Here is a 21,196-nt window from a genome sequence, read left to right as displayed (position 1 = left end):
TCTGACAGCGGGACCGGATGCCCTGCTGAGCTCACCGGGAACCCGACGTTCAAGGAACCCGACGTTCAAGGAACCCGACGTTCAAGTCAGCAGGCGGCCTTCCCACGCAGCACGATCTCCCAAGCGTCCACATAGAGAGGACCCCCTGAGAGGTACTTAAAAACGAATCCCCTGCTCTGCTCTAGCCGTGGGCCCTCACTCTGCCCCACAGGACCTGGGGCCCAGGAAGGGACACTCAAAGGGACACGATTTTTAAAAAAAAGAGAAATCAGAACAGGGAGATCCCACACCTCCCCACAGCCAACAGGGTGCAGTGTTCTCTTTCATGTGACGTGATCAGCCTCGATGGGCGGCTGACAGCGGCGACGGCAGTAAAACTCTGTTCGAGCTTCTGAAAACCTGCCTTTGACGCAAGAATCTTAAAAGTGTGTTTATTCCAACCAAAGCCACCACCCCCACATGCTCCTCCGAACTGCCAAGGAGCAGAAGCCAGGAAGGGACGGTAAGAATACATCTCGAACGGCCGAGGACACGCTGCCGTGCACCCGCCAAAACCATGTTCTCAAAGGGCGTGTGGCGTTTGCAGGCGGGAGGCAGAGCTCGTGATCGCTTCTTCTTTTTTTTTTTTTTTCGTGATCGCTTCTTAACTAGAAAAGCGAAAACCACACGAGTCGAGAAGCCCATTTAAAGAAACAAGCTGGGGGCGCCTGGGTGGCTCAGTGGGTTAAGCCTCTGCCTTCAGCTCAGGTCCTGATCTCAGGGTCCTGGGATCGAGCCCCACATCGGGCTCTCTGCTCAGCAGGGACCCTGCTTCCCCCTCTCTCTCTGCCTGCCTCTCTGCCTGCTTGTGACCTCTGTCAAATAAATAAATAAAATCTTTAAAAAAAGAAAGAAAGAAACAAGCTGTACACAACCAAAACTTACTAGAGGCAAATACACTAAAACCAAACGATTGCGTCTGAGGGCTGGGGTTACGGATATTTATTCTAGTCTTTACATTTTCTGTGTCATTTTCATCGGGGAAAAAAAGGTAATTAGAGAGGCCAGCTGACGAGTTCTGACCACTCACTCCCTTCAGCCTGCACTCCACAGCCACAGAGCGGCAGGGTCTGGCCTTGGGCCTGGTGGAGGTCTGGGCTCTGGGCGCCATCCAGCTAGCCCTCACCAGCTGACGACGGATGGTCCCGGGGCAGCCCAGAGCCGTGTCCCCTCGTGACGAGGACTCCGACTCCGTGTTTTCCCGGCCTCCGGCTGGCCTCCTCCCCCAGACTCTGCACCTCCCTCAGAGTCAAACACCTGCCAGTGACAAATGCAATGACCACCAGCAAAATCCTCAGAAGCACGAGGAGTGCGGGGGCCCGCCCGACCTGCCGGACAGCAGGTCGCCCCTGGGAAAGCCTGACACACTGCCTTTCCCAGCTTCTTTCTCTCATCTGTAAAGCAGGCGTCAGAGGTTTCAAGAACTTTGTTTTTTAAGCATTGGAGTCTCTTGTAAAAAAATAAATAAATAAACCTAAATGCAATGAAATCAGAGGTGCCCAGAGTGAAGGAAGGGCTGGAGGAGGCAGAGCCTGCTCGTGTCCCCGCAGAAGCCCCGGACGTCCTCCCAAGGAGCTGAGACGGAGCGGAAGGCACAGGACCAGACGACCTCCCGGGGTCCCCCCGCCGCCACACAATCCGTCCTTACTCCTTCAGTTCCCTGGGGCCAGCTTACCGGTCCACGGCGATGACCCCGAGGGTCAGCATGCTGGCCGAGCTGATGAGCAGGTACAGGAGGGCCGAGAAGTTGCACCAGACCACACCGAAGACCCATTCCCTGCGGACGGAGCTGGTGGCCACGAAGGGCAGCACCAGCACGGACAGCAGGAAGTTGGACAGGGTCAGGCTGAAGACGAACTTGTTGCTGAGGGTGAGCAGGTAGGACTTCTTGTACAAGGTGACCACCACGAGCAGGTTGCCCAGGCAGACGAAAACGGCGATGATGACGATGGTGACGAAGTCGGCAATGGCGCCGCCCCCCGCGCCTCCGTCCCCGTGCGCGCCGTTACCCAGCTCCTTCCTGTGGCCGAGGGAGGAGTTGAGGCTCATGGTCAGGCACCTCGGCGGCGAGCGGTGGGCAGAACATGCCGGGCGGCTGGAGAAAGAGGAAGAAGGGCGCACGGGGAGACACGCGTCAGACCCCGTCCAACGGGACGCACGTGCCGCCGGAGCCCCAGATCTCCCGCCACCGACCCTCCGCCAGCCGTCCCCGCCCCAGCGCCACCGCAGTGGCCTGTTCCCTACAGCCACCCTCGTGTGTCGCTGCCTGCGTCTCCTGGAAGGAAGGGCTCCTCCAGTCTAACCCAACCTGCTCGTGTGCCCCCGAGGCCAGAGGTTCGAAACCTTTGATGTGCTGGGTGGGGGGGGGCGTGATTCTGGGGCCCCGCCCTGAGATGCTGGTCCCAGACTCACAGCCCAGGCCGAGCAGCCTGCATTTTGAACAAGGAGCAGCAGGTGGGCTGTGGTGCTTTGGAGCCCCCGCAATTCAGGAGGTCCCCGAACCAGCACAGCAGCAGCACCGGAAGCCACAGAGACGGCCAAGTTCAAGCAGACCCCTGAGTGCCGGACCAGAACCTGCACGGCACCCCACCCCCACCGGTCTGTGCGCCCAGGAAGGTCAGACAGTGCACTTGTCGTAGGGGCTCTCGGAGGTGGCCGAGCGGGGCTCCGGCAAGCGCCGTCCGTACTGAGGCCTCATCCCTGTCCCGGTGAGCCGCGGGGAAGGCTGGCAGGGACCTGAGCAGGTACGTGCAGGCCGCTCTCCGCGACATGCTGTCCTGCTCTTGGGACACTGGCTCAGGATCTGGCTACACTTGAAGGTTGACATCTTAGCACTCGTCCTACAGGATGTTTCTCCAAACACTTCGTCTACGTTCATCAGCCAAAAATCCCACAGACACTTCCTCTACCTGCTCTTGTTCCCGACCAACAGGAGACTCCAGAGAGTAGGAGCGCTTTCCTGCCACTGGCCCGTTGTTGGAAGCCTGAGCAGCCACACACAGCAAAGCCTCCGCTGACCCCCGCCCTTGACCTGACGCCTTTGACCGGGGAGCTGGTGGCTGAGAGGCCGCCGTCCCCTTCCAGCAGTCCCGAGGGCAGTTCAGAAGGCTTCCCTTCCGAGGGAGCCGGCTGCCGGGGCCGGAGGGTGAGCAGCTTCGGACAGTCCTCCCCTCGAGCCTTTAAATGCCTCACCGATGACTTGCCTCCCCTTCTCCAGTTGTAAGCTCCCTCCTGGAGGATGCCACCTCCAGACCCTTCACTAATTCAGACACTGCTGTTTGGACCTGTTCGCAGACAACGATGACCCTCTTGCTTTGTGGTCCCCAGAACTGAATGTGCCGTTCTGGTTGTGAGCTGCTGGGTGTCGAGCACAGGGGGCAGTTTTCCCCATCACCAGGACAATCTCCTGCTACACTCGCTCTCAGAACGCATTTCCTTTTAGCAACGGCATCATCCTACTGGGCTTCTCTGGCTGTGCTCAACTAAAACCCAAAACTTACACACACGTGAGTTTCTGTGAAGCCAGGTGACCCCAGTCTAGAACTTATGGTATTAATGTTTTTAAGCCTAAATACAACACGTTATTTCTACTAAATTTTATTTTGTGCATTTTGGCCCATATTTCCAGGCTGCTGAAATATTCTGTTTTCATTCAGTTACACAGTATGTTAGCTACCCCCGCCCTGCGCAATGAACATTCTTTATAGGTTTGGCTTCTATATCTGAGTTTGCAAGGTTATTTCTGGGTTTTGTCCCTTTTCTGTGAGTTCTGAACTTTGGGTTTTGTTAATTCTTATAAGTAAACTATTGGGATGCCCGGTCGGTTAGGCGTCTACCTTCAGCTCAGGTCATGATCTCAGGGTCCTGGGATCGAGTCCCGCATCGGGCTCCCTGCCAAGTGGGGAGCTGCTTCCCTCTCTCCCTGTACCTGCTCTCTCCCTCTCTCTTTCTCTCAAGTAAATAAATAAACTCCTTAAAAACAAAAAAATAAAAAACCTCTTAGGGGCGCCTAGGTGGCTCAGTGGGTTAAGCCGCTGCCTTCGGCTCAGGTCATGATCCCAGGGTCCTGGGATCGAGCCCCGCATCAGCTCTCTGCTCAGCGGGGAACCTGCTTCCTCCTCTCTCTCTGCCTGCCTCTCTGCCTACTTGTGATCTCTGTCTGTCCAATTTATAATAAATAAAATCTTAAAAAAAAAAGTCTCGCACGGTTCGTCTCCCTCCCCTCCCATCTTGTTTCATTTATTCCTTTTCTCCCTCCCCAAACCCCAACATGACCCAAGGTTTTAAAAAGGATAACAAAGAAAAAGAAAAGCCAAGAAAGAGAAATCCATAGGTACCAGAAACAGAAAATTCAAAGCCAGAGTTATAATCCCACACCTGTGGCCAGAAGAACATGAGACCTAGTTCACTAGGGCCGAGGCCTTTTATGTGGGAGGGTGACTTTGAACTCCATGGGCAGAGAACCGGAACAGAAATCCTGCATAAACAGTGGGTTCTAGAAGGGCTGTCCCCTCCGTGGAAAAGGGATTAGAAAAGCTCCTCCTACGGGCAAAGGGAAGCAGCAAAAACACAGTCATTGACCTGAGGTTCTGGGTGGAGGACGAAATGCTTCCCCTCATGAGAAATCAAACACTGAGTCCTGTGCCGCGCTGATGCGGGCACCAAACCCATGCACTGTGCAAGCGGCAGAGATCCAAACTGATGAATCCGTGTAAAGGTAACAGGGACGAAAGTGAACACAAAATGGCTCTGTGGTGAATTTCCAACACTCGGTGAAAGCGAGCGCACGGCATTCATGTGGAGGCAGAGTCAACAAAACAAAAAGCAGAACTGACGTTCCAAGAACTTACACTAATAGGAAAAAATGAATGAAACTTTAAAATAAAAATGCTATTAAAAGCTTTAAAAAGAAAAGGGGTAAGAACCATAACGAAAGAGCAGACATCGTGAAAAAATGGTAAGCAATTGCAAAAAACAATCAAATAGAAATTCTAGAAATTAAAATTTTAGTTGTCAACATTAAAAACTCAGTGGTTATGCTGAGCAGCAGATTTAGCTAAAGAGAAAGATGATGAACTGAAAGATAGCTCTGAGAAAATTACTTAAAATGCAGTTAAAAAGATTAAGAAACTGAAAATACAAAGAGCCAAGATTCAGGAAGGATAGGATAAGAAGATCCAACATAAGTTCGACGGGACAGCAGCAAGGGATTAGACACGTGGGTAGCAGACACCTACTACCGGGCTCCTACCCAGCCACCATTCTCGTTTTTCTCCTATGGGCAGGCCTCTGACTTAGTGTTGGTGGTGGTATCCTCCTCCCAGGGACCCGGAGATGGCAGAGCCCATCCAGTTCTGAGAGCTGGATGCTGGGTGGTCTAAAGTAACCCTCGTGTTCCCTTTTCTTCCAATCCTGGCAAAATGGTCGAGGAGAAGTCTGGGGTTGGTGGGGGTGGGAACAGGGATATCTGGGGAAGGCTGCTCTGATCTCACAAAGACGCAAGGAAGAAAAATCTTTTCCTGAAGTCCTTAAGGGCGAAGAAAGCACAGAGCTGTGGCAGCCATCTTGGGATCCTTGGAGATGCTGAGCCGGTGTGGTCAGCATGGCAATATTTATTTATTTTTTATTTTTATTTGACAGAGAGAGAGAGATCACAAGTAGGCAGAGAGGCAGGCAGAGATAGAGGAGGAAGCAGGCTCCCTGCTGAGCAGAGAGCCCGATGCGGGGCTCGATCCTAGGACCCTGAGACCATGACCTGAGCCGAAGACAGAGGCTTACTTAACCCACTGAGCCACCCAGGTGCCCCTTAAAATAACTTTCAGATCTATTGTCAGTTAAGTTTCTATTACTTGAGTCAAAAGCATCTAACCTGCATTAGGTCGCACCTACACTGTCCACACCGAGGTGGACACAGTTCTTAAACAGGGGCTGAACTTCTCTAGAGTTAAAGAAACACAAGAGTCCTCAGAATGAAAGGGCATATTGAGTTCTAAGAGTAAATCAGAGAAAGTCTGGGATGCGTGGTTGGCTCAGCTGGTTCAGCCTCTGCCTTCAGTTCAGGTCATGATCCCAGGGTCTTGGGATCGCATCCTGCATCAGGCCCCCTGCTCAGTGGGGAGTCAGCTTCTCTCTCCTCTCTGCTTGTGCTCTCTCTCATTCTCTCTCTCAAATAAATAAATAATCTTAAAAATATTTAAAAACAAAACAAACAACAAACAAAAGACGGAAAGAAATTAAGAAAGCACTACTGGTGCGTGTTACTGTCCAGCAGCCCCATAGCTGGCCTGGGAGATGAAGTACAGAAGAACCCAGGACTGCCGGATGAGCCCGAGGTCCTCTGGTCCAACCTTTCCCAGGAAGCAGACGGGGTGTGGGAGCCAAACAGCCGCCCACCAGGGAAATCCAGAATCCTGGGCTCCGCCAGGAGGCCTGCAGTAGGTGGCACAAGCCGCAGTCGATCTCTCAGGGGTGAGCCCTTAAAGAACAAGAGAGAGGCCTGGAGCGCCCCCGCCAGCGGACATGTCCTGGCAGGCGGCCGGATTCCGCAGGGCCTGACAAGCCGGGGCCCGCTGCAACGGCGGCAAATCCACGGGTGACTCACATCATCACCTGCGGGCCAGGTCTGCCGCCAGACACGAATGGGGTTCAGAACTCCCACACTCACTGGGTCCTGCCTCGGGCTGCAACTCTGACACAACATGAGTATCTCCTGGCTAAGGGGCTTTTTAAACATTTTTATTTATTTATGTGCTTGAGAGAGAGAGTATGTGCAGGGGAATGGGGGGCAGAGGAAGAGGGAGAAAAAGAATCTCCAGCAGACTCCTTGCTGAGTGGGGAGCCCGCTGCGGGGCTCGATCTCACGACCCTGAGATCATGACCCGAGCAGAAAACGAGAGTCGGACGTTAAGTGACTGAGCCCCCCAGGCGTCCCAGGACTGAGGTTTTAATAAACGTCTCAGAAGTTACTCCTGACAGGTCACCAAATGCTCCCTCCTCGTCCCGGCCGCGGCTCGGTGAAGCCGGGACGTAGGTCTCTCGCTGCTGCCTCACCCTGCGGCCGTTCCCGGAGACAGTGAACAGTCTGAAATCATCCAGGGCCGTATCACGACACTCAACTACGTGATCAGTATCGTTGTGGGTTAAAAAACAAGGCAACAGTATGGAATATTGAGACACGTATCTACTGTGTTTTAGAGTAATTTCCGAGAAGTAATTCTAGAAGAACCTTGACCTGCAAACACAGAATTACTGCAAAGTAAGGCTAGATTACCTCTCGTTTAATTGTGCAGACTTGGATAGTATGGTGTCACCTCCTATTTCTTTTTCTTTTTTATCTCTTTATTTGTCAGAGAGGGAGGGAGCACAGGCAGGGGGAGCGGCAGGCAGAGGGGAAGCAGACTCACACTGAGCAAGGATTCTGACGCCGAACTTGATCCCCGGACCCTGAGATCATGACCTGAGCCGAAGGCAGACGCCCCACGACCGAGCCGCCCAGGCGCCCCCCTCATATTTCTACCTAGAACTCTGACTGTCATCAAGGGCAGCGTACCCACCGCGGGTCGGCGGCCACAGGACACGGGCCGGGGGGGTGGCCAAGCAGGTGTCCTGGGCACTCCGGGAGGGCGCTCACGGCGAAGCTGCAGGAGCCACGGCGAGAGAGGGAAGGCGAGGGGCTGAGAGGGCCGCGAACCCCCTCAGACGCTGGTGAGAGTCCGCGACCGACCCACCCGCCCTCCTGGGTCCCGGAGCCGCCGCAACGCCTCTTCACGGAGGTGAAGCAGGCTGACTTCTGCCCTCGCAGCTCCGAGAACCCCAGCTCATACTCAGACACGCCATGGTCTGCCCACGAAAGGCCAAGACCCCACTGTTTTGGACATTAGCACCGGGGACCGGGACGACGCAGGCCCGGCCTTCCCCGGCCTTCCCCGGCCTTCCGGAAACCGCACGCCCTCCCGCTGCGCTCACGGAGCCCGCACGGCTGCAGCCAGAAGCACTTCGCCCCTGGCCCGCGCGGGGATGTCTGGGACCAGGAGATCCGCGTCCCAGTCCACAGGCCCCTAGGAAGGCAAGGAGGCCCCCGACCCCTCCATGGCCCACAGAAGTGAGGCCACCAAGGGGCCCCTGAGAGCCCGCGGACAGCAGGCCCGGCTCGGTGGGCACCAGAGGCCGTGCGGGTCAGAGGCGGCGGTTCTCCTGGCGGCTCTGACGCGGGGCCACGGGATGTGACAGGACACGCCTGTCCTGTCCTAAAGTTTTCTCAGAAAACCAGTTTCTCGGGGCAGGAGAGTCTCCTCCAACGTCCTCAAACCTCCCGGCAAGGGAGCGGCTCACTGTGGTCTGCGCCTGTCTTCCCGAGGAGCCCGAGCGGCCCGGAGGCTGGGCCCCAGCATCGCTGCCGGCGGGTTTCACGCCCACCAGATACCAGGCAGGCGCGGAAGACGCACCAAGAAACAGCCCTGCAGGCCGGGATGTGGCTCTGAACTTCCGAGGAGCCAGGCGAGGTCCCGGCAGCACGGCTCTGACCCTTCTCACAGGGGCTCGTCACCTCAGCACCTGCAGACGTCACACCCGTCAGTCGCTGCTAGGGGCGGGGGTGGAGCTGGGGAGAAGGTTCTGGTAACTACCTTGCTTTGCACTAAGGTCCGCGAGATCGATGGTCAGCCCAGCCCCTCCCGCGACAGACCAGGTGAGAGCTGGGGAGCGATCGTGAGATCCCCGGGTGCCTTCCCATATACCTGCCATCCTTCCTGGCACTCAGGTGACCGTTGTCCCAAAGGTGGCAGGTGCAGCAGGCGCTCTGCCGGCCCAGAGCCCCTTTGTTCTTGTCCCCTCAAGGCCACCACAAACCTAGGAATGTCCTAGCTCCAAGCCTCTCACTGCACACACAGAGCAGGTCTGAGCTCTGGTCTGCTTGGGAAAATGCTCCGCAGAAGAAAAAAACATGGTGGTCAGAACCACAAATGGCCCTAAGTGAGTTCCTGATGTGACCCGAGTGAGTTCCTGAAGTGCAAGACCTGGCCTTGGGCCCCTCTGCACAGACGTTATCCACTTGCGTACCTCACCGCCCTTCACAGCAGCCTTCAGCGGCGACGAGAAGGCTGGAGGCTCTCCACAGACTGTGACCACGCCCACAAGGGTCAACACTGAGTGCCTCATGTCGTCCCAAACCAAGCGCCCGCACCTCAGCACGGAGACTTCCCAAGGCTTGGCCCTTGACCCATCCCCTTCTCCTGAGACCCCTGAGACTCTCATCCATTTCCAGAGTGTTACTTAATTATTTTTAACTATTAATAAACAGTATTTGCAAAACACCGTGAACATACGACATGTCCCGACAAGCATCATCTCATGAGATCATCTGGGCAACTTCTGAAGCAGGATTTGGTCAAAATCAGGCTCTTCCCCATCTCAGAGAGGCAGCCTAACCTCTGGTTAAGAGCATGAAGTCTAGAACCAGAGAGTCTGGGGTCAAGTCCCGGCTCCACTACTCACTGGCTCTGTGACCGTGACGCAACCCCTAAACTCTCTGGGCATGAGCTTCCCCTTCTGTAAAATGGGGACAGCAGGGGACCGTCCCCTAGAGTTGGTGGGAGATGTCAAGAGGCTAATATTTGTACGGGGCTTAGAATAGTGTTTGGAACCACGTAAGTGTTTGTTAAGTAAGGAAAACGGGGAAACTGAGGCTCAGAAAGGTTAAGTGCCTAGTTTGAGAAAACTAGGTCTGATGGCCACGAGGCCACCATCAGTCCATCCGTTCACCACAGAAGACTCAGCACGCTGTGGCCTCACCTCCAATTTCGACTCCTCACCCACCAACCCCTTCACGGCCTCTGCCCCGCCGGCCATGCCGTGTGCTTCTCTGTCCGGCTTCCTTGGCTTCAGTCCCTCCTCTACTCGGGACATGTGTGCGGTGGCTGCGTAAAGCTTTACTGAGCCTGAAACGCGCTGCGGGCCGACTGGCCTGATGACTTCACGGAAAGAGGGAAAGAGAGAAAAAAACAAGTTGGGGACGGGGAGACCGAAGCCTGAGGAACGCGTGGAACAGACCGAGTCACAACACAGGACCCAGCCAGGCCTTCTCAGACCCGACGCCAAGGCACAGGCAAAAACAGAAAAAAAAAAAAAAAAAAAACCAGACAAATTGGACTTCATGAAGACTTAAAAATCTGTACATCCGAAGGTACCATCTGTGCAGAAGAAAAAGGCAACTCATAGCATGAGAGAGAATGTGTGCAAACCATGTATCTGATTAGGGATCACCGTTTAGAATATATTAAGAACTCCTAAAATTCAAGAACAACCTAAAGCAAAACAAAATAAAACAAAAAACCCTGTGCCCAAAAAAGAGATGGAAGCGGCCGGCAGGTACACGAAAAGACGCTCCACATCACTGAGCACGAGGAGCAGCGGATAAAACTACGAGGAGACACTGTCTAACCCTCGTTAGAACGGCTGCTGTCAGGGACAAAAACAGCAAGACAGAAAACCACCGGTGCTGGAGAGGATGTGCAGAAACTGGAGCCTTCCCGCTGCGGCGGCCGGCATGCACTGCTGAAGCGCCGTGGAAAACAGCAGGAAGGTTTCAGAAAATCAAATACTGAGTTAGTACGCGGCCCGGCCGTCCCCCTTCTACTCATAAACCCGACATCACGGAAGCAAGGTCTCAAAGAGACGTGTGCACCGTTTCCGAGCGGCAGTATTCATGCCCGCAAACGTGCGGAAGCAACCCAAGCGTCCACCGAGCAATGGACGGGTACGCAAGGTGTGGCATGTCCTTCGGCCGTCACAAGGAGGCTGTGACGTCTGTCACAAGGAAGCCCCGACACGGGGGACCCTGGAGGACACGGCGCTTCGTGGCACTGGTGGGCACGGAGTGACAGATGGTGGACGACTCCTTTACAGGAGGTGCTCAGAGCCACCAGGACGCGCGAGACAGAAGCGCGAGCTGCTGGGAGCCGGGAGCGGGGGTGGGGGGGCTGGTTAACGGCTTAGTTTGCCGGGAGGAGGAGACTTCTGCGATGGATGGCGGGAGTGGTCACACAACCCAGATTTGCGCACCTAACAATGGCAGTTCCACGTTAAATACAATAGAGAAAAAAGCTGAAAAACATATTGATTCAGGGTTCCTTCCCTTTAACGCCTCTGCCCACAGGGTCTGGAGAGTCAGCAAGGGAAGGCAGGGGCCAGCTCCCCCCAGGGCCAGGGAAGAGCACCTCTGGCATCAGGCGTGAGCCCGCACCCCAACACCAGCGGTGGGGGCTGGGTCTGGCCGGGATGATCCCTCCCTGCCCCTGCTCGTCTAGCACGGACCCCCAGGCTGAGCACACCCGGTGACACAAAACTCAGCTTCTCTGCTGCGGGTCCTGTCGTGCTGGGGAATGCAAGGGACACTCCGTCCTAAGCCGGGCTGCAGTTGGAGCCATGGACCGGCAGACAAGTTTTGAGGGGCCTTGGCCTCCCTCCCAGGCCACCATCAGCAACACCACCAGCTGCCAGCACCCCCTGGTGTGGCCCAGTCGACGCGGAAGGGGGCGACCCGCCATCGCAGCCTCTCGGCAAGTCCATAAACCAGCCGCTCCCACCATGAAGACAGCTCGGCAGGGGAGGTCCTAAGTCCTGGGGAGAAAGCCCTTCAGGAAAGGCAGGGAACACAGCGTGGTCTGACCACTGCTGCCTGGGGAAGGGGCAACATCCTGAAGGTCGAGCCAGACCGAACTACGAAGAACACACTTCCAGCCGCACACGAGGCGGTGACCTCTCCTTTGCCAGGCCCCTGGACACCCCGGCCGGGGCCGCGGGACTCCCGTGGGCGGAAGACCACGCCAGCTTTCCCGGGGCAGGCGCGGATTCTGCCTGGAACCGAGATTCCAGGCGATCCCAAAGGCAAGGCTGGGTTGGACCAGGTCAGAAGAGCCCTGGGCTGTTCCAAATTCCTGCTGCTGCTGGATCCCCTGCTCAGGCAGAGAGAAGCCAAGGCCGCCCCCCAGGGCTCCCGACTTAGACAACCAAGCGGCCACTCGGCATCTCCATCCGGTGTCACAAGCATGGCAAGCCAAGCCGCCCCCAACCAGACTTCGTGCGCTCAGGCCCGTCCCTCCCGGGTCTGCTCCACCTCACCTTACGGTTGCCCCAACCTCCAGTGGCTCGGACGGTAAGCTCGGCAGTCACTCCCGACTCCTCTCTCTCCCACAGCTCCTATCTCGTTCATCAGCAAGTCTGTGGGCTCTAACTTTGACAGGTTTCTGGAATTCCGCATCTGTAACTATCTCTGCTACCATCACTCTAGTCCAGGCTATGCTGTATCTTCTCTAAACTATTAAAATTCCTTCTTTACTAGCCTACCCGCATCTGCCACTGCCCCCCTTCTCAACACAGCAACCAGAATGAGCCAGTTCAAACAGAGCTTAGAACAAATGAACAAGTCACTGCTTTATGTATAACCCCAAAAGGAGTCCCATATCACTCAGAATAAGCCCTGCAGTTTTCCCCACGATCTGGCTCTCCGTTACTGCTCCAACCTCGTAACAAAAATTGCTTTTTAGACCCACTCCAGCCGCACTGACTTTCTTGCTATTTTGCAGACGCATCAATCATGCATCCACCTCAGGGCCTTTGCACGCGCTGTTTCCTGTGCTGGGAACGCCTTGACCCCAGGTATCCTTGGAGGCTGCTCTTCCACGTCCTTCAGATTTTAACTTGAGCCGCATTTTTGGCAAGGCCTTCCCAGCCCATGCTGCCTTTCAGAGTCCTTTCCAACACTTCGTGGCTCCCCGGTCCCTTCCTTACTTTTTCTTAGTGCGGATGCGCATACTTACTCATCTCGCTAATGCTTTTCTCTCCTGCAAGATGGTACATTCGTGAGTGCAAGGAATTCTGTTCTGCAAATTCCTTCACCAGCACCTAGAACAGTGACTGACAAAGAAGAGGTACCCAATATGTGTGATAGATAATCGATTGTATGAATGGACCCAGGGCCCCCGTACCCTGGCACACTGGGTAGCTCTCGCTCTGCAGACGAAGCAGACGCTATTCACCACCCAGTCATCATCCCCCCCCAACACAACTCTCACCGGACATGGGCACTAGATACGCCAAAAGCAGTCGTGCTGCACAGGGCTTGGGTGGCCGTCAACCCAGCCCCAGTCCATGGGAGTCCACACGTGGCAAAGGCTCTCCATTTCCTGATAAAAGGGGGCAGACTCGACTATGGCTTCTGCCCTTTTTCCTCTCACCGCTCTCCTGGCTGGAACTCAAAGCCAAGCCTCCAACCTTTCAACAGGTAGCCGGAAGTCCCACGCAGGGAGTTTAAGGCCCAAACCACAGGTCGGACTGCAAGGCCGCTGTGCCCAGCCACGCTAGTCACCCCTTCTTGGAGAAGTCCTTGCCGGACGGTTTCCCTTCCGTGCCACGTAGAGCAACGCCACCTTGATACGCCGGGTCAAGGCAGGAAGAGACACAGCGGAAGGCGAACCGTGCTGCGCGGTCACCCCACTGCCGGCGAGAGCGGGCGCGGGGGGGTCTTCGTTCACCCTCCACCTCCTACCATCCACCCAGCCCCGGCCCCGCGGTGGCACAGTGAGCCGAATTCGCCCACGCTTCCCCAGGACAACCAGAATCGAAGACCCCAACTGTCAGGAAGAGAGGCCTCCAGGAACGCCTTCTTTTCCAAAAACGCGCGAAAACCTGAGCTAACCCTTGGAAATGCCTCGTTCTGCAGAGTTGAGTTTCAGGACGTGGTAGGGTTGCCCCACCTTGGCATATCAGAACTCTTTACTTTAAGCCCTTAACCAAGCTTATGAAAATCTATCATACATTTCTCTATATTTTAAAACAAACTCTACAAAACATAATAGTTTTCACGTTGACTCAAGGTCATTAAGTAAATGAATGGAATTCTAACTTGGGAAAGGTCTTCGGGACGAATTCCAGGGCCCCGGCTTTCTCCCGAAAGCTCAGGTTAGGCGGCGGCGCTCGGCCCGTTGCCCACGCCGACGTCCAGCGCAGGCCACGAACGCGGACCCCCCCGGCCGGTGAGGGGACGGCATGTCCTTACACCTTCTCTGCCACTTCTCCTAACTTTCGGCCTCCAGAGTAGGTCTATCTCGAGTTCTCCTCGTGCAGCTCGTTGAAGGCCTGCCTGAAGCCAGGCCACGCGTCAGGCGGAGATCTCCAAGTCCTACAAAGGACATGTCCCCCGTGCCCTGGGGGACAGCTGCTTTTCTAACCTCTCAACCCTCTGCTATGTTAGTGACATAGGAGCTATGGCACATTCCAGAAAAACGGGAGCCCTGCAACAGCTCTGAGCTCAGCATCTAATTTCCGTATTTTTAGGTAGTAAGAGGGTAACTGCTGAATCGAAGAGCAAAATCATGGCGCCCCACTGGGTTTTCTGCCACAGAAGGAAGCCGGAGTCGGAAGCACAGATGAACCTGTACGGAGGTCTGGAGTGGCAGTTTCCCGAAGGGCCAGTGAGCTCCTGGGAGAGGCTACAGGACATCTGCGGACAGTGTCCGCGAGGCCGAGTGACAGGGCAGGTGGCACCAGTCCTCGGCCATACCGACCCCCTCTTATCTCTGTCTCCTCTCGGAACCACCTGTCACACACCCTCCGAGCCTCCTGTTCCCAGCTGCAGGCAGGCGGCCGCTCACTGCCGACCAAGGAACCAGCAGCTTGTGCACCCAGGAACTACGGTTCTTCCAGTGTCTCTAGACACTGTTGTGCTCAGTAAAATTAAAATTCATTTTTCACATGGTTATTGATTCGAAGCAGCTTTTTGTAATGAAGCATTTTCTCCAGCTGAAGTCATATTAAAAGGCGAGGCAGATCCAAGAAGCCTGGGGAAAGCCCGGAAATCACTCCCAAAGCCATCCCGGGCCCCTGACCTGCTTGTTGCCACTTACGTCAATGACAACACACTCAAGGTCCACCTGAACAGCAAAATTCTAAAGAAAACTTTCTGGAACATTCCACCCACACAGTGACCCTTACTAGCTCTTACTATCTACAGTTTTCCCTTTACATTTTATTCTGTCAGATAAGCATGTCCTAGCACAAGGTTTTACTTTAGGTGAGGACACTTACGCCTCCAGAAAACTTCTGGATTCTTCCTCAGTTTCCCCTTTGAATTCCCAAGAGCACTTTGCACGTGGGAGAAAACATTTCACAGCCCCCTACCCTCTAATATCGACGTCAGTCTGATACTCCATATAAAACAGTTTCTGGACTCGACTGAACCTCGGTGTGAGCTGCATAGAAGCTTTCATTCTGTCATTCATTCATTCATATAGGAGTTTCACTGATCAGCCTGAGCTCCTAACCCTCTGAGCTTCAAACGCTCCCCGAAGAAAGGGCGTGAAATTAACCTACTTTATGTGATTGTCGAGAAGAATACATGACCTTGCCAGAGCAGCTGGGTGATAAGAAGAAATAAAAGGCAGCCAAACTGCAAAGGAAAAAGTAAGACTGGGGCGCCTGGGGGGCTCAGTCAGCTGAGTGTCTGCCTTCAGCTCAGGTCATGATCCCATGGTCCTTGGATCGAGCCCCGCATCGGGCTCCCTGTTAGTGGGGAGCCTGCTTCTCCCTCCGCTCCTCTGTCCTGCTCATGCTCAAGCTCTCCCTCTCCCTCTCTGTCAAGTTAAAAAAAAACCAAATCTTTAAAAAAAGAACTAATGAATGAACTCAGTAAAGTCCCAGGACACTAAATCCACATACAGAAACCAGCTGCATTTCTCTACACTAATACTGAGCTGTCAGAAAGGAAGATCAAGGGGCGCCTGGGTGGCTCAATCGGTTAGGTGTCCAACTCTTGATCTCGGCTCCGGTCATGGTCTCAGGGTCGTGAGATTGAGCCCCACACCGGGCTCCACACTGGGTCTGTAGTCTGCTTGGGACTCTCTCTCCCTCTTCCTCTGTCCCTTCTCCCCAACCCAACTGCACACTCTCTTTAAGAAAAAGAGAGAGATTAAGAAAATAATCCTATTTATAATTGCATCAAAAATAACAAGATACCTAGGAATAAACCAAGGAGGTACAAGACCTCTGAAAACTATAAAACACTGATGAAAGAAACACCCTCCGATGGCACTAATAAATGTACGGTGTACCATGCTCACGGACTAGGAGAATTAATACTGTTAAAATGTCCATACCACCCAAAGCGAGCTACAGTCTCAATGCAATCCCCATCAAAATACTATCAAAATCTTTTCTTCATTTTTCTCAGAAGTGGAGCAAAGAATCCTAAAATTGGTATGGGACCACAAAAGGCCCCACACAGCCAAAGAAGTCTTGAGAAACAAGAAAGCTGAAGACGCCACCCTCCCTGATTTCAAACTGTACCACAAAGTACGATAATCCAAACAGTATCGCAGTGGTATGAAAACAGACCACACAGATCAGTGGAGCAGAAGAGAGAGCCCAGGGGCGCCTGGACGCTTCAGTCAGATAAGTGTCCAACTCTTGGTTTCAGCTCAGGTCCTGACCTCAGGGCTGTGCGATTGAGCCCCACGTCGGGCTCCAGGCTCAGCATGGAGCCTGCTTAAGATTCTCTTCCTCCCTCTCCCTCGGTCCTCCCCCAACTCTTGCTCCCTTAAAAAAAAAGAACCGAGAGCCCAGAAATAAACCCTCACGTAAATGGTCAATTAATCCACACAAAGGAAAGAAGAAGACACAGCAGAGAAAAGGCAGAGTCTTCAATAAATGGTGCTGGACGGCCGGACAGCAGCCGGCGGAAGAATAAACCAGACCACTTTCTGACACTACGCACCAACACTACCTCGAAATGGATAAAGAATGAAAGTGTGAAAACTGAAACCATAAAACTCCTAGAAGAAAACACGGGGCCCAGCTCTTCCACACTGGTCGAAGCAGCGTCGCTTAAGCCAGGTGCCTCGAGAAGAACAACGCAGGTTCAGCACGTGGGAAAACATCAGAAAAGCTTCTGCACAGCAAGGGAGGCCGTCAGCAAAACACAAAGGCAACCCACTGGGTGAGAAAAGGTATTTGCGAGTCATTAAGGGCTTAATATCCAAAATATATGAAAACACCTTCATATCAAAAAAACAAACAACCTGATTAAAGAATGGGCACAGGACTTGAAAAGACGTTTTTCTGAAAGTGACACAGTCGGCCAAAAGGCACATGAGAATGTGCTCGTCACTTAGCTTCCAAGAAATGCGACTCAAAACCGCGGTGAGGGAGCATCTCGCACCTGTGCCATCGGCGAGTATCAAAAGAACAACGACGGGGCGCCAGGGTGGCTCGGTCGCTTAAGCGCCTGCCTTTGGCTCAGGTCTCGGTGTCGGGTCCTGCGTGGCCCGGCGAGTCCTCTCCGGGTCTGCAAGTGAAGACAACGGAAACACCAGCTCAAAGAGAAAACCACACCCCTATGCTCGCTGCGGCGTCTCTTACAATCGACAAGATGTGGAAACAAGCCGAGTGTCCATCCGCAGACGAGTGGAAGGAAGACGCGGTGTGTGTGCACCACGGGTAGTCCTCGGCCCCGCGGGACCACAAAACCGCGCCACCCGAGAGAACCGGACGACCCCGCGGGCATCGTGCTGCGTGTCAGTCCGAGAAAGACGACCCCGAATCCCACCCACATACGGAATCCCAGAAACTAAACAGACTCCGAGACGCTGGCCGTCGGGCGGGGGGCGGTGGGGGGACGGGTGAGGGCTGCAGAGGCACAGACCTGCGGTTACAAAGCAAGGCACAGGGACGGGACGCTGAGGCGCAGGGGACCCGTCGGTGAGGCTGTGCGGGCTCTGAGCGCGGGCGGCCGGCGGCCAGCGTCGAGCAGGTGCCATCCTGACAGGAAGCGAGGAACGCACAAGGACACGAGTGAAAGCAGGTAGTCGCGAGGTCTGCAGAGGGGGAACTCAACAGATGTTTACGCTACTGAAGACACGAAACGGAAACTCCCTCTTGGTTTCCCCTTCAAACTGGAGTGCAGTCCGAGGTTTCACTCGCTGAGTGCAGCGGCTGGCACCGAAGAGAGGCTGGCCGGCCGACGGACGCGTCTGGGACTCCGAGAGGGGCCCAGGGCTCCAGGACGTGAACCTCACTGCTCAGCTACTCCGGAAAAGGGCTCCGGCCCAGAAGTTTGCCGCTTCCGTGCCCAGCGAGGGGGCACCCCGCGCGGTCGGGGCCGGTCGGGTGGCGGGCTCCCAGGGGACGCGCTCCGCTCCAGGCCAGGCGGCTGCTGGTGTTTCTGCGCACCAGCCCTGCCCTGGGGGGGCCAGGCTCATCTGTTTTACGGGAAACAGTATCAGGACGGCGGGGGAAGGTCCGCTAATGTCCATGCAGAAGACTCTAGATCACATCGAACCCACTCACGACCCCAGTATTCTACATCAGTGGTTCTCAGAGGAGCTTCTGCCCCCACGCCCACCCCTGCCCGCACCCGTCCCCACCAGGAGGATTCTCTGGAAATGCCCGCGACATTTTTGGTTGTCACGTCTCAGAGGACAGTACTGTCCCTAACCCACGACGCACAGGGCAGCCCCGCACCAGCCGTCCGGCCCCGCACGTCAGCAGCACAGAGGCCGAGAAATCCTGTTCCGTGGGAGCGCTGTAGTTCGTTTTCGTCTTCACCGCATAGACTTCCCCAACGGGCCGAAGGGAAGTGGGACGAGTCCCTCCGTAAAACGCGCGCTCCAGGGAAACAGGAGAGACGGCGACTATGCCAGGAGCAGGACGACGATCGCTTCCATCACGAGACGAACAACGCTACCTCGTTCATTGGTTTCTACCCCAAATTATTTGGTTTGTTATCCTCCTGGAGCCCAGTGAATGCATTAAACTCATATTGCTAAATTGAGAATATTATCTTTCCATGTTTTAAAGTAGTATCACTTCTGAATCCTGTTTCTTCCTGATGACCGTATCTGAGACACGAAGAAAGATGCAGTCCAGTGAAAGAGGAGGAAGGGGCCGGTGGTGGGAGTGGGCAGGCAGGTCTCACCCAGGTGACATGTGATTAGAGCAGAAAAAGACGCAAAGGAATTTCAGGCCACAGGAAGAGCCTGTGCAAAGGCCCTGCGGCAGAATGGTGAGTACACTAGGGAAACGTGGAAGAAGGGAGAACAGCTGACCACCTAGAGTCCAAGGCAGACAACACAACAGAGGCCACCAGGATTATGGTGACGGCTATGGATAAGAGTTCACATCTGACAGAGGTCCCTGGAGCAATGCAGCTGACAGGTTTTCAAAGGGTCACTCTGCTGCTGGGTCAAGCACGGACAGAATGGGAGCACAGATGCAGGAACACCAGGTGGCTGCTCTAGCCCAGTGACAGGTGAAGGCTTGGACCAGGGTTGTGCTAAGGAGGTGGTGTGAAGTGATCAGATTCATTAATCTCCAACACTGCAGGGCACTTGAGGCCACAGGAGCCACTCAGTCCAGCCGTGTTCTCTCACACACGATGAAACCGAAGCCCAGAGAGCTGAGCGAGCTACTCAGCCACACGCACGTAACTCCTGGTAGAGCCCAAACGTCCTGACTGCCTTGGAAGGTAAGCCTCTAGAAGGCAGTCAGGTCAAGTGCGAGATCAACGCGAGGACGGCCTCCGCACGGAATCCAGCGCACCCTTCCTTGCGCTCCCGCGGCACCTGGCGCCCTGGACCGACTCCTGCTCTTCTGAAACCCCGTCTCCCCTCAGCTCCCTGCTGCCGCTCCGCTCGCTCTCCGTCACTGCTTGCTCTCCTGCTGTCAGTGCTGCTGCTTCCCAAGGGCCCTGCCATGCAACTTCCTGTCCCATCTGCAGAGGGAACTAACGGTCGCGCTCCTCTACACCCCTTTGCTCTGGCAGCCGTCCCCAGGTTTCCTCTGGAGTCACCCTTTTCAGACCTGGAGTCCATGCACCTCCACGGATAGGACAGGAGATTCCGGCCTCGCCGCCCGGCCCATGGCAACTCCCTCTGACCCACTCCGTTTATGAGACGTGAGGGCCTGTTGCAGGGTTAGCTGGGGGCAGAGACCGCTGCCCCGCCCCCCAGAATTGGAACTTGCAGTGCCCGCCCCAGTCAGCTGGAGGGGAGAGCCCGAGACAAGAGCAAGTAAGAAAACGAGTCGGACAAAATTGCTTGAGCCTGGACCCCATGCCCAAAGCCAGACCCACTCCTGAGCTCTCTAGGGATGTGAGCCGGCCATGTTCCTTTCTGCTTCAGCCAAAGGGAACCAGATTTTCTAGCCCTTGTAAAAGGGGGTCCCACCTGATACCTCGAGCCCGTCTGCGTGCTCTGTCCGGACCCACCCGCACAGCGGTGACTCCCAACTCTCGCCCGGGGTCCCGGACAAGCCCTCGGAGCTCCAGAGTCACACCCGCCCCCCAGGAGCCGTTTCCACCCATCTGTCACACCCAGGCCACTCAGCCAGAACACAGTCACCAGCAACTCTGCTCCCGTCTCAATGCGCTGGCCTTCATGGTTCTCAGCACCCTCGAAAAACACCACCACCCGCCCTAATCCCTCCAGGCAGAAACCCGGGACACCAGAGAGCCCTCCTGCCAGGTAATCCTGATGGGGCCAAGGCCCCCGACTGCCTTCTTCCGGAGTGTGTGACCTTGGGGAGATGAATGAACATATCTGAGCCTTGGGTTGTCAAGTGGACTTGCTTGTTTCAATGAGATGCTGTAGGTGAAAAGCAGTCACTGTTCGTTGGTTCCGTTCCTTATCACAGACATCGAGTGCACCCGTAAGAACTTCACGGTCACCGGCCACTGCCATGACCCTAGCTGGGAGCCTCCCTGTCTTTCTCTCGATGGCTACTCTTACCTCATCTTCTCCCTTTGGTCTCCCCCAGCTCTCCCCAGAGCTGCTGGACTAGTGGACTCCTAACCAGCCTGGTCACACCCTGCCAGGCCCAGCCACCCCCACCGTGTGCTCACTTATAACCCCTCCCCGGGGGCTCTCCAGACACTGAGGGCTGTGCTCCAGCTCCACAACCTGGCACAGCAATGTGTCCACCAAGAATGCCGATTCTCGAGGCGCCTGGGTGGCTCAGTGGGTTAAAGCCTCTGCCTTCAGCTCAGGTCATGGTCCCAGGGTCCTGGGATCAAGTCCCACATCGGGCTCTCTGCTCAGCAGGGAGCCTGCTTCCCTCTGTCTCTGCCTGCCTCTGTCTACTTGTGATCTCTGTCTGTCAAATAAATAAATAA

The 21,196-nt window shown here is 55.2% G+C and overlaps 1 protein-coding gene across 5 annotated transcripts in view; it reads right to left on the bottom strand.

Annotated features, from left to right (window-relative positions):
• GPR161 (G protein-coupled receptor 161) overlaps positions 1-21,196 on the bottom strand; it is a 44,115-nt gene that overhangs the window by 15,951 nt on the left and 6,968 nt on the right. For 4 of the 5 annotated variants that reach the window (XM_013049308.2, XM_045087781.1, XM_045087782.1 and 1 more), the window contains one exon: positions 1,715-2,134. The exons of the other annotated variant lie outside the window; for it this stretch is intronic. In XM_013049308.2, the coding sequence (XP_012904762.1) occupies positions 1,715-2,088 (374 nt within the window). In that variant the 5' untranslated portion in view covers positions 2,089-2,134. The remainder of the gene's footprint in view (positions 1-1,714; positions 2,135-21,196) is intronic. 5 annotated transcript variants of the gene reach the window in all.

The sequence above is a fragment of the Mustela putorius genome, unplaced genomic scaffold (genome assembly GCF_011764305.1).
Source record: "Mustela putorius furo isolate JIRA1106 unplaced genomic scaffold, ASM1176430v1.1 tig00001451_pilon_pilon_pilon, whole genome shotgun sequence".
In the NCBI taxonomy this organism is placed as follows: domain Eukaryota; kingdom Metazoa; phylum Chordata; class Mammalia; order Carnivora; family Mustelidae; genus Mustela; species Mustela putorius.
The sequence above is the reverse complement of the archived record's forward strand: the minus strand, read 5'-3'. Positions and strand labels throughout refer to the sequence as shown.